General features: G+C 44.6%; 1 protein-coding gene across 1 annotated transcript; it reads right to left on the minus strand.

The window, feature by feature from the left end:
- Positions 1-630: 630 nt before the first annotated feature.
- On the minus strand, positions 631-12,396 carry YPEL5 (yippee like 5). Its single transcript, XM_075864627.1, has 3 exons — positions 12,287-12,396; positions 5,308-5,471; positions 631-1,457 (listed from the first exon to the last, which is right to left on the minus strand). The coding sequence occupies exons 2-3, from the start codon at positions 5,446-5,448 to the stop codon at positions 1,233-1,235; spliced, it is 366 nt and encodes a 121-aa protein (XP_075720742.1). The 5' UTR covers positions 5,449-5,471; positions 12,287-12,396; the 3' UTR covers positions 631-1,232.
- Between the last annotated feature and the right edge of the window lie 968 nt (positions 12,397-13,364).

Consider the following 13,364-nt stretch of genomic DNA (forward strand, 5'->3'; position numbering starts at 1 on the left):
TCTCTGTGTCAAGCCGCTTCTGCAGAGTGCCGGAGGAGCGACTTTGTATGGTCACCTCGATATCTGAATCGCCCTCTCGGACGCTGCCCATTGCAGATTTCAGCAGCGAATAGATTCTAAGTGTCCCTTTAAGAAGAAACTCCATCAGACACATAAAATACTTCCCACCTCGTACTTGCCGTTTAGAACAAAATAATCCCGTTTCTGTCCGCCATCTAGATTGTAGAGGTCACAGTCTGCAGGCAGTAGATCTGGTAACTATATGTCCCGTGATGCCTCACCTAGGCGAGCCAGATCACATCTGTCAGAAGCTCTAGTTATAGAAGTCATTCCAAATTGTGAGCAGGATGCTGGAGACACAGATCCAGGTCTAAGGCCCAGGAGAGGCTGCAGACTATGCACTGCGCAGCAGCATGCAGCAAGTCACAGGCATTTTACAATCTCCAGCCCACAGCAGGTAGAAGCAGAGATGATTGGTTGGTAAAAGCCTTATATCTACAGGAAGCAGCCTGAAGGAGTCGTGACCACCGCAGAAAACTTTGGTTATCATTGGAGTTCCCCTTTATTCATTAATTGTAATTTTTTTTTGTTTTTTTAATCCAATCCCCACCCCCCAAAAAAAATCCTTGATACGAGAGACAATATTTTATTACACTACTGCTAAATTCGACATCACTACATAAAACAAAGAACTTTGCCAAAATGTCAAAATTTACTTTTTCACACCACCTGACTCATGAAGGTAACTGGGTTTTATGCTGGAGTTCGAAAGATGGCCCACCCCCCCCCCCAAACAAAATAAATAAATAAAATCCCCACATCTGGCTCACCCGTTGACCCCCTTACTGATGCGGTGACCAGCACAAGCGGCAGCAAACACTGGATCTCGTACACGAGGCGTTTCCTATGGAAGAGGATTACAATCTGCGATGCGTAAATGTATATTTCGAAGCGTACGAATCTAAAAATAAGGCAATTATCAACACGGAGGGTGGGGGATGGGCTGATGTCAGGAGCAGCTCAGAAAGCATTGGTAGAATATGCTCGAAATGGTAAATAACCCAAACCCAAAAAGTGATCGCATCCTGATCGTTCGCCGCTCCTCTAGATCTCATCACATAACGCGGCTCGAAGGCCAAGGTAACGGTGTATGCAAATATGTTGTAGAGATCGGTCGCGTGGTTTAACTCGAAAGGGGCTACAAAAAGAACAAAAGCAAAAAAGAGAATGTTTCAGGAATTGTCGGATGGGACGTGTTCCTCGAAGCCCTCGCTCTCCCGTACCAGGGCTCGCTCTAAGATGACGCGGCCTTCCTTGTAGCGCTGGCTGTCCTCTGTGGCGAACTCATAGATCCAGCCCAGCTTGCTGTTGCAGTTCTTACAGCTGACGTCTCGCACCATGTGACGTCCGGTGAGCATGACGCGGTCCTGGACCTCGCTGTACTGTAGATTCACCACCTGATGGGAAATAGAAGGGAGAGGTCAACTAACCAATGATCACAACCTGAGCAGCGATCGTGGACCCAGAAACCGACGTACACGATAAATGCATTTATAGGCTCCATTAGCCCGACGGAGGCCGACAGAGCGTCATTTTGTCCTCCGTCAGGCGGGTATTCATCAGTATATCTTTTTTTTTTTGAAGGATGGAATAAAGTAGTAGTATCTCCTTGGCATCTAGTGGGTTAAGAATTGTTTCCCTGGTGTCTGGTAAGTTAATAATATCCAAGGCGTGAATAACTGGATGATGGGGGTGGTACATCGGGAGAGAATCATCAGCCAGGTGAATTTTTTTTATACTGTCTAGACTGAATAGTTTGTTACAATCTATCATAGAAACATAGTAACAGAGCGGCACAGTAACATAGCAACATAGTGGCATAGAAACAGTGACATAGCAACATAGTGGCATAGTACCATAGAGTTCCATAGTGTGACTGCTCTTACAGTAGAGGTTCCATAGTGTGACTGCTCTTACAGTAGAGAGTTCCATAGTGTGACTGCTCTTACAGTAGAGGCTCCATAGTGTGACTGCTCTTACAGTAGAGGTTCCATAGTGTGACTGCTCTTACAGTAGAGATTCCATAGTGTGACTGCTCTTACAGCAGAGAGTTCCATAGTGTGACTGCTCTTACAGTAGAGGGTTCCATAGTGTGACTGCTCTTACAGTAGAGGTTCCATAGTGTGACTGCTCTTACAGTAGAGAGTTCCATAGTGTGACTGCTCTTACAGTAGAGGTTCCATAGTGTGACTGCTCTTACAGTAGAGGCTCCATAGTGTGACTGCTCTTACAGTAGAGGGTTCCATAGTGTGACTGCTCTTACAGTAGAGGTTCCATAGTGTGACTGCTCTTACAGCAGAGAGTTCCATAGTGTGACTGCTCTTACAGTAGAGAGGTCCATAGTGTGACTGTTCTTACAGTAGAGTTCCATAGTGTGACTGATCTTACAGTAGAGAGTTCCATAGTGTGACTGCTCTTACAGTAGAGAGTTCCATAGTGTGACTGCTCTTACAGTAGAGAGTTCCATAGTGTGACTGCTCTTACAGTAGAGGCTCCATTGTGTGACTGCTCTTACAGTAGAGGTTGCATAGTGTGACTGCTCTTACAGTAGAGGTTCCATAGTGTGACTGCTCTTACAGTAGAGGTTCCATAGTGTGACTGCTCTTACAGTAGAGGCTCCATAGTGTGACTGCTCTTACAGTAGAGGCTCCATAGTGTGACTGCTCTTACAGTAGCGGCTCCATAGTGTGACTGCTCTTACAGTAGAGGCTCCATAGTGTGACTGCTCTTACAGTAGAGGTTGCATTGTGTGACTGCTCTTACAGGAGAGGTCCATAGTGTGACTGCTCTTACAGTAGAGGTTCCATAGTGTGACTGCTCTTACAGTAGAGAGGTCCATAGTGTGACTGCTCTTACAGTAGAGAGTTCCATAGTGTGACTGCTCTTACAGTAGAGGCTCCATTGTGTGACTGCTCTTACAGTAGAGGTTGCATAGTGTGACTGCTCTTACAGTAGAGGTCCATAGTGTGACTGCTCTTACAGTAGAGGTTCCATAGTGTGACTGCTCTTACAGTAGAGAGGTCCATTGTGTGACTGCTCTTACAGTAGAGGGTTCCATAGTGTGACTGCTCTTACAGTAGAGGCTCCATTGTGTGACTGCTCTTACAGTAGAGGTTGCATAGTGTGACTGCTCTTACAGTAGAGGTTCCATAGTGTGACTGCTCTTACAGTAGAGGTTCCATAGTGTGACTGCTCTTACAGTAGAGGTTCCATAGTGTGACTGCTCTTACAGTAGCGGCTCCATTGTGTGACTGCTCTTACAGTAGAGTTCCATAGTGTGACTGCTCTTACAGTAGAGAGGTCCATAGTGTGACTGCTCTTACAGTAGAGAGGTCCATTGTGTGACTGCTCTTACAGTAGAGGGTTCCATAGTGTGACTGCTCTTACAGTAGAGAGTTCCATAGTGTGACTGCTCTTACAGTAGAGGTTCCATAGTGTGACTGCTCTTACAGTAGAGGTTCCATAGTGTGACTGTTCTTACAGTAGAGAGTTCCATAGTGTGACTGCTTACAGTAGAGAGTTCCATAGTGTGACTGCTTACAGTAGAGAGTTCCATAGTGTGACTGCTCTTACAGTAGAGGTTCCATAGTGTGACTGCTCTTACAGCAGAGAGTTCCATAGTGTGACCGCTCTTACAGTAGAGGGTTCCATAGTGTGACTGCTTACAGTAGAGAGTTCCATAGTGTGACTGCTCTTACAGTAGAGGTTCCATAGTGTGACTGCTCTTACAGTAGAGGTTCCATAGTGTGACTGCTCTTACAGTAGAGGTTCCATAGTGTGACTGCTCTTACAGTAGAGAGTTCCATAGTGTGACTGCTTACAGTAGAGAGTTCCATAGTGTGACTGCTTACAGTAGAGAGTTCCATAGTGTGACTGCTCTTACAGTAGAGGTTCCATAGTGTGACTGCTCTTACAGTAGAGGTTCTATAGTGTGACTGCTCTTACAGTAGAGGTTGCATAGTGTGACTGCTCTTACAGTAGAGGTTGCATAGTGTGACTGCTCTTACAGTAGAGAGTTCCATAGTGTGACCGCTCTTACAGTAGAGAATTCCATAGTGTGATTGCTCTTACAGTAGAGTTCCATAGTGTGACTGCTCTTACAGTAGAGGTTGCATAGTGTGACTGCTCTTACAGTAGAGGTTCCATAGTGTGACCGCTCTTACAGTAGAGAGTTTCATAGTGTGACTGCTCTTACAGTAGAGGTTCCATAGTGTGACTGCTCTTACAGGTAGAGGTTCCATAGTGTGACTGCTCTTACAGTAGGGAGTTCCATAGTGTGACTGCTCTTACAGTAGAGAGTTCCATAGTGTGACTGCTCTTACAGTAGAGGTTCCATAGTGTGACTGCTCTTACAGTACAGAGTTCCATAGTGTGACTGCTCTTACAGTAAAGAATCCCTTTCTATGTAGAATTCTTCTTCCCTCTAGATGTAGTGGTCGCCCCCTTGTTATAGTTCCAGTCCTGAATATAATAGATGATGAGACGTCTCTGTACTGACCTGTGATATATTTATACATTGTTGTTAGGTCGCCCCTCAGACGTCTTTTTTTTCTCTATTACCCTACTTTTGATCATCTTTCTGGGTATTGTAGTCCACTCACTCCATTTATTACTTTGGTTGCCTGCCTCTGTACCCGCTCCAGCTCTGCTATGTCTTGTGCACCGGCGCTCAGTACTGTACACACTATTCCTTCCATGTGCGGTCTGACTAGTGATTTATAAAGTGGTAGAACCATGTTCTCGTCATGTACATCTCTGCCCCTTGTGATGCCCCCAAGATCTTACTTGCCTTTGCAGCAGCCGCCTGACACTGGTTACTACAGTAAAGCTTGCTGTCAACTAAAACTCCTAAGTCGTTTTCCATGTCAGTGTCACCCGGTGTCTTCCTATTAAGTAATGGGACATGAATTCTCTCTTCCCATGTACATAACACAGCACAGGTACAATGTATCAGTGTCGTCACAATGTATCGGCCTGAAGCCCAGAATGTTTAACGCACAGAGGATTGTCTAGACCGGATACCATTGAAACAAACCCTCAGCTGTGACAATAGTTTGCATACACCCGTCCTACAGACAACCTCCTGAAAGGCTGATATCAGGGAACAATAGACCGCTGTCACCCGCTGAACACATATGGCGAAGAGCCCGCAGGGGGTGTGTGTCCCTTTAAAATACGCCACTTTGGCGATCACAAGCTCATCAAGGAGGGCGGCGGCTTCTCCCGTTCACACCGCGCTGGACTTACCTTGTTGAAGAGGAACGCTCTGCCTGTCGCCCCCGTGAATCGCGTGGAGATGAGCTCGGAGCGGTTGGTTAGAATGGTGTCGCAGTTGGCGCAGGAGAACAGGCGGGTGCCACCAATGTGATCCAGGAAGATTCTGCCCATTGTCCTAGTTTTATTTTTTGCAGCTGCGAGATGGTAAGAAAGAAAGATGAGAATTATAAAAAGTCACCGTCTGGTGTGAAGGGGTGAGGTGCTGGGTGACAGCCACGCGGACGCCATGACAGTGCGCACAGGGGTCGTCACCCAGCTTTCTAAAGACCCTGAACGGCGGATTAATCTGTCTTGTTATTCAGAGTCACACAAACACCCCCCCCTTCCTCCTTTAGCGTTGCAGGAACGTTTCCATGTCAGTGTCAGTCTTCACTGCAGTTCTAGGATTCTATTCATGAACCAGGAGGCTCAGGATGAGCAGTGGTTTAGGCTCTGGCCAGTGTGTGCTGCATTGTATGGAATTCTATGAGGCCTCCTGAGCACTGTAATATCCAGACACCACACCAGTTATCGGGGGATGGGAAATATCCATTTACTGCTGTAATAAAAGCTGATTTTTTTATTCCGCTCTTAGTTATATCGGTTTCGGGGAAAGCTGGGTGATAATCAATACGTCCACGAGCACCGATCATAGTGTAGTCACGCAGCTGTGGCTTTAGAGGGAGCGTGGTGGCATCTGCATGAAGTTTGTTCAGATGTAGCAGAGTTGGTTTTGTAATTTGGCACAACACAAGGTGATATATGAGACTTACATGGGACTGCAAGAAAACCGACATCATTATCTGCACTCACAAAGCATTGGGGAAGCAGCGATAGGACATATTCAGCTCTGCTTCATCTGTGTATAGAAGTGCGGGTGACACTATGTGCTGGAATGTGCGCCCGCCCCGCGCTGTGACTCACAGGACTGACTGGCGGCTGCTGACATCACAACATAAACAGCCCCCCCCCCCCCTCTCCCCATCAGACAACAGCTGATCACACCCCCCCCTCATTCTTCAATCAGCCGAGTGCAGGGGAAAGAAAGGAAACCCCTCCCCCTCCTCCTATAGGCGACACACAGACAATCCGGGGGGGGGGGGGGGGGGGGGGTATGTATTGTGCATTCTCCCCTGCAGCCCTCTATTTCTGGGACAAATCCCCCCCCCCCTCTCCAGTCTGGTTATCAACTCAGCACAGATACCAGAGAGCAACAGCTGAGCAGACACCCGACCCTCACATATAGAAAATATACAGCAACACAGCAGTCACCTATACACAAAGAGAGGAGGAGTATGATCTGGGGTGTATATTACAGGAGGGGTATTATCTGGGGTATATATTACAGGAGGGGTATTATCTGGGGTGTATATTACAGGAGTATTATCTGGGGTATATATTACAGGAGGGGGTATTATCTGGGGTATATATTACAGGAGGAGTATTATCTGGAGTATATATTACAGGAGGAGCATTATCTGGGGTATATATTACAGGAGGGGTATTATCTGGGGTATATATTACAGGAGGAGTATTATCTGGGGTATATATTACAGGAGGAGTATTATCTGGGGTATATATTACAGGAGGGGTATTATCTGGGGTATATATTACAGGAGGAGTATTATCTGGGGTATATATTACAGGAGGAGTATTATCTGGGGTATATATTACAGGAGGAGTATTATCTGGGGTATATATTACAGGAGGGGTATTATCTGGGGTATATATTACAGGAGGAGTATTATCTGGGGTATATATTACAGGAGGGGTATTATCTGGGGTGTATATTACAGGAGGAGTATTATCTGGGGTATATATTACAGGAGGAGTATTATCTGGGGTATATATTACAGGAGGGGTATTATCTGGGGTATATATTACAGGAGGAGTATTATCTGGGGTGTATATTACAGGAGGGGTATTATCTGGGGTGTATATTACAGGAGGAGTATTATCTGGGGTATATATTACAGGAGGGGTATTATCTGGGGTATATATTACAGGAGGAGTATTATCTGGGGTATATATTACAGGAGGGGTATTATCTGGGGTGTATATTACAGGAGGGGGTATTATCTGGGGTATATATTACAGGAGTGGTATTATCTGGGGTATATATTACAGGAGGGGTATTATCTGGGGTATATATTACAGGAGGGGTATTACCTGGGGTATATATTACAGGAGGGGTATTATCTGGGGTATATATTACAGGAGGAGTATTATCTGGTGTATATATTACAGGAGGAGTATTATCTGGGGTATATATTACAGGAGGGGTATTATCTGGGGTATATATTACAGGAGGGGTATTATCTGGGGTATATATTACAGGAGGGGGTATTATCTCGGGTATATATTACAGGAGGAGTATTATCTGGGGTATATATTACAGGAGGGGGTATTATCTGGGGTATATATTACAGGAGGGGGTATTATCTCGGGTGTATATTACAGGAGGGGTATTATCTGGGGTGTATATTACAGGAGGAGTATTATCTGGGGTATATATTACAGGAGGGGTATTATCTGGGGTATATATTACAGGAGGGGTATTATCTCGGGTATATATTACAGGAGGGGGTATTATCTCGGGTATATATTACAGGAGGGGGTATTATCTCGGGTGTATATTACAGGAGGGGTATTATCTGGGGTGTATATTACAGGAGGAGTATTATCTGGGGTATATATTACAGGAGGGGTATTATCTCGGGTATATATTACAGGAGGAGTATTATCTGGTGTATATATTACAGGAGGAGTATTATCTGGAGTATATATTACAGGAGGAGCATTATCTGGGGTATATATTACAGGAGGGGGTATTATCTCGGGTATATATTACAGGAGGGGGTATTATCTGGGGTGTATATTACAGGAGGGGTATTATCTGGGGTATATATTACAGGAGGGGTATTATCTCTGGTATATATTACAGGAGGAGTATTATCTGGAGTATATATTACAGGAGGAGCATTATCTGGGGTATATATTACAGGAGGGGTATTATCTGGGGTATATATTACAGGAGGGGTATTATCTGGGGTATATATTACAGGAGGGGTATTATCTGGGGTATATATTACAGGAGGAGTATTATCTGGGGTATATATTACAGGAGGGGTATTATCTGGGGTATATATTACAGGAGGGGGTATTATCTGGGGTATATATTACAGGAGGAGTATTATCTGGGGTATATATTACAGGAGGGGGTATTATCTCGGGTATATATTACAGGAGGGGGTATTATCTGGGGTATATATTACAGGAGGGGTATTATCTGGGGTATATATTACAGGAGGGGTATTATCTGGGGTATATATTACAGGAGGAGTATTATCTGGGGTATATATTACAGGAGGGGGTATTATCTGGGGTATATATTACAGGAGGGGTATTATCTGGGGTATATATTACAGGAGGAGTATTATCTGGGGTATATATTACAGGAGGGGTATTATCTGTGGTATATATTACAGGAGGGGTATTATCTGGGGTATATATTACAGGAGGGGGTATTATCTGGGGTATATATTACAGGAGGAGTATTATCTGGGGTATATATTACAGGAGGGGGTATTATCTGGGGTATATATTACAGGAGGGGGTATGATCTGGGGTATATATTACAGGAGGAGTATTATCTGGGGTATATATTACAGGAGGGGGTATTATCTGGGGTATATATTACAGGAGGGGGTATGATCTTGGGTATATATTACAGGAGGGGGTATTATCTGGGGTATATATTACAGGAGGGGTATTATCTGGGGTATATATTACAGGAGGGGTATTATCTGGGGTATATATTACAGGAGGGGTATTATCTGGGGTATATATTACAGGAGGGGGTATTATCTGGGGTATATATTACAGGAGGGGTATTATCTGGGGTATATATTACAGGAGGGGGTATTATCTCGGGTATATATTACAGGAGGAGCATTATCTGGGGTATATATTACAGGAGGAGCATTATCTGGGGTATATATTACAGGAGGAGTATTATCTGGGGTATATATTACAGGAGGGGTATTATCTGGGGTATATATTACAGGAGGGGTATTATCTGGGGTATATATTACAGGAGGGGGTATTATCTGGGGTATATATTACAGGAGGGGGTATTATCTCGGGTATATATTACAGGAGGGGTATTATCTGGGGTATATATTACAGGAGGAGCATTATCTGGTGTATATATTACAGGAGGAGCATTATCTGGGGTATATATTACAGGAGGAGTATTATCTGGGGTATATATTACAGGAGGAGTATAATCTGGGGTATATATTACAGGAGGGGTATTATCTGGGGTATATATTACAGGAGGGGTATTATCTGGGGTATATATTACAGGAGGGGTAATATCTCGGGTATATATTACAGGAGGAGTATTATCTCGGGTATATATTACAGGAGGAGTATTATCTCGGGTATATATTACAGGAGGAGTATTATCTGTTGTATATATTACAGGAGGGGTATTATCTGGGGTGTATATTACAGGAGGGGTATTATCTGGGGTATATATTACAGGAGGGGGTATTATCTGGGGTATATATTACAGGAGGGGGTATTATCTGGGGTATATATTACAGGAGGGGGTATTATCTGGGGTATATATTACAGGAGGGGTATTATCTGGGGTATATATTACAGGAGGGGTATTATCTGGGGTGTATATTACAGGAGGGGTATTATCTGGGGTATATATTACAGGAGGGGGTATTATCTGGGATATATATTACAGGAGGAGTATTATCTGGGGTGTATATTACAGGAGGGGGTATGATCTCGGGTATATATTACAGGAGGGGATATTATCTGGGGTATATATTACAGGAGGGGTATTATCTGGGGTATATATTACAGGAGGGGTATTATCTGGGGTGTATATTACAGGAGGAGTATTATCTGGGGTATATATTACAGGAGGGGGTATGATCTTGGGTATATATTACAGGAGGGGGTATTATCTCGGGTATATATTACAGGAGGGGTATTATCTGGGGTATATATTACAGGAGGGGTATTATCTGGGGTATATATTACAGGAGGGGTATTATCTGGGGTATATATTACAGGAGGGGGTATTATCTGGGGTATATATTACAGGAGGGGTATTATCTCGGGTATATATTACAGGAGGGGGTATTATCTGGGGTATATATTACAGGAGGGATATTATTTGGGGTATATATTACAGGAGGGGATATTATCTGGGGTATATATTACAGGAGGGGGTATTATCTCGGGTATATATTACAGGAGGGGGTATTATCTCGGGTATATATTACAGGAGGGGGTATTATCTCGGGTATATATTACAGGAGGGGGTATTATCCCGGGTATATATTACAGGAGGGGGTATTATCTCGGGTATATATTACAGGAGGGGGTATTATCTCGGGTATATATTACAGGAGGGGGTATTATCCCGGGCATATATTACAGGAGGGGCATTATCTCGGGTATATATTACACGAGGGGTATTTTCTCGGGTATATATTACAGGAGGGGGTATTATCTCGGGTATATATTACAGGAGGGGGTATTATCTCGGGTATATATTACAGGAGTATTATCTGGGGTATATATTACAGGAGGAGTATTATCTGGGGTATATATTACAGGAGTATTATCTGGGGTGTATATTACTGGAGGGGTATTATCTGGGGTATATATTACAGGAGGGGCATTATCTGGGGTATATATTACAGGAGGAGTATTATCTGGGGTATATATTACAGGAGGAGTATTATCTGGGGTATATATTACAGGAGTATTATCTGGGGTGTATATTACAGGAGGGGTATTATCTCGGGTATATATTACAGGAGGGGCATTATCTGGGGTATATTTTACAGGAGGAGTATTATCTGGTGTATATATTACAGGAGGAGTATTATCTGGGGTATATATTACAGGAGGAGTATTATCTGGGGTATATATTACAGGAGGAGTATTATCTGGGGTATATATTACAGGAGGAGTATTATCTGGGGTGTATATTACAGGAGGGGGTATTATCTGGGGTATATATTACAGGAGGGGTATTATCTGGGGTATATATTACAGGAGGGGGTATTATCTGGGGTATATATTACAGGAGGAGTATTATCTGGGGTGTATATTACAGGAGGGGGTATGATCTTGGGTATATATTACAGGAGGGGTATTATCTGGGGTATATATTACAGGAGGGGTATTATCTGGGGTATATATTACAGGAGGGGTATTATCTGGGGTGTATATTACAGGAGGAGTATTATCTGGGGTATATATTACAGGAGTATTATCTGGGGTATATATTACAGGAGGGGGTATGATCTTGGGTATATATTACAGGAGGGGGTATTATCTGGGGTATATATTACAGGAGGGGTATTATCTGGGGTATATATTACAGGAGGGGTATTATCTGGGGTATATATTACAGGAGGGGTATTATCTGGGGTATATATTACAGGAGGGGTATTATCTGGGGTATATATTACAGGAGGGGTATTATCTCGGGTATATATTACAGGAGGAGTATTATCTCGGGTATATATTACAGGAGGAGTATTATCTCGGGTATATATTACAGGATGGGGGTATTATCTCGGGTATATATTACAGGAGGGGGTATTATCTCGGGTATATATGGGTATATGTTCCTTACGTGAGAGGGGGAGGGGACATTATGGGAGGATCAGCTGTAGTAGTTACAGGTTTTCCCACCAGACATGATGTCATACTAACTTGGTGACGTCACACATACACCGGTGACGTATCGGTAGGACTTGGGCATCTGTATCGGGAGTAATAACTAGACTTTGATTACTAGAGGTTCCCCCTCCCCCACTGTACTGGGCCCAGCTCTCAGGTGCTGCTCCCCGGTTCGCCGTGTACTTTACATCCCCGTCCTTTGTCTCTCTACCTCCCTCCTCCCCCATATGTTGCCGTCCGTGGTCACCTGATCGCCTGGAGAGAAGGGCTCAGCTCCCGGTATCTGGCGGTGGTGGCGGAGAGTCTCGGAGCTTCGAGTAACTAACCAGTTCTACGCACCGCCACTTCCCTACTCAACCTGTCCATCATTAGACATAGCCCCGCCTACCTGAGCATTACTGCAGTTAGCTGCCGACGTGACGTCCCTTAACCCCGCCCCACTTCGTGCTAAAGCCCGTCAATCACGCCCACCCAGCACCGCCTACTTCTGTGTTCCTGCGCTTCTGTCAAGTCTCTAAACACCGCCCACTTCATTACGCAACCGGTCAATAACAAGTATCTAGCTCCGCCCGTCTGTATACAGCTGTAGAGCGCTTTTCTGATGTCACTAAATTCCGCCCACGTTGTGATTCGTCAACATTGTAGCCATGCGCAGCGCAGACGGGCAGTGTCAGCGTTACTCACAGTAACCAATCAGATTCTAGATTCAGTTTCTAAGCGTAGGTTAGAGAAATGAAAGACGTGATCTGATTGGTTGCTATGGGGAAGTTGCTACATATAAGACCTGTGGCTCTGTTCACACCTCTGTGTTTGCATTTATGTTGTGCCCCCCCCCCCCCAAAAAAAAGACAGAAACATGAGCTCAACCAGAGCATAGGCTGGTGATTCCGCTCCTAGAGGAAACCCCTGAGGTCGCTGTCCATATGGACAGTGACGTCTGTGGCTACTGATTGAGCGGAATCCACGTTGCCAACTCTGGCCGGGGATTCTGCTCCAGGAGGAGCCCCTCACGTCAATGTCCATATATGGACAGTGACCTCAGGGGTTTCCTCTAGGAGCGGAATCCCCGGCCATATCATCGGCAACAAGGATTCCGCTCAATCAGTAGCCACTGACGTCACTGTCCTTATTTGGACAGTGAAGTCAGTGGCTTCCCCGAGCACAGAAGTTAAAGTAGCGCTGTGCCCGGGGAGTCCTCAGCGAGCGGAGAAGCTCTCTCTGCTTCAAAATGGATCTGAAGCAGGGAGCTGATGGTTCCCTGCTACAGCATTGGGTTCAACTGTTTCTGCATGCTGAGGATGCAGATACCGTTGACAACAGGACAT

The sequence above is a fragment of the Rhinoderma darwinii genome, chromosome 4 (assembly GCF_050947455.1).
Source record: "Rhinoderma darwinii isolate aRhiDar2 chromosome 4, aRhiDar2.hap1, whole genome shotgun sequence".
Lineage (NCBI taxonomy): Eukaryota > Metazoa > Chordata > Amphibia > Anura > Rhinodermatidae > Rhinoderma > Rhinoderma darwinii.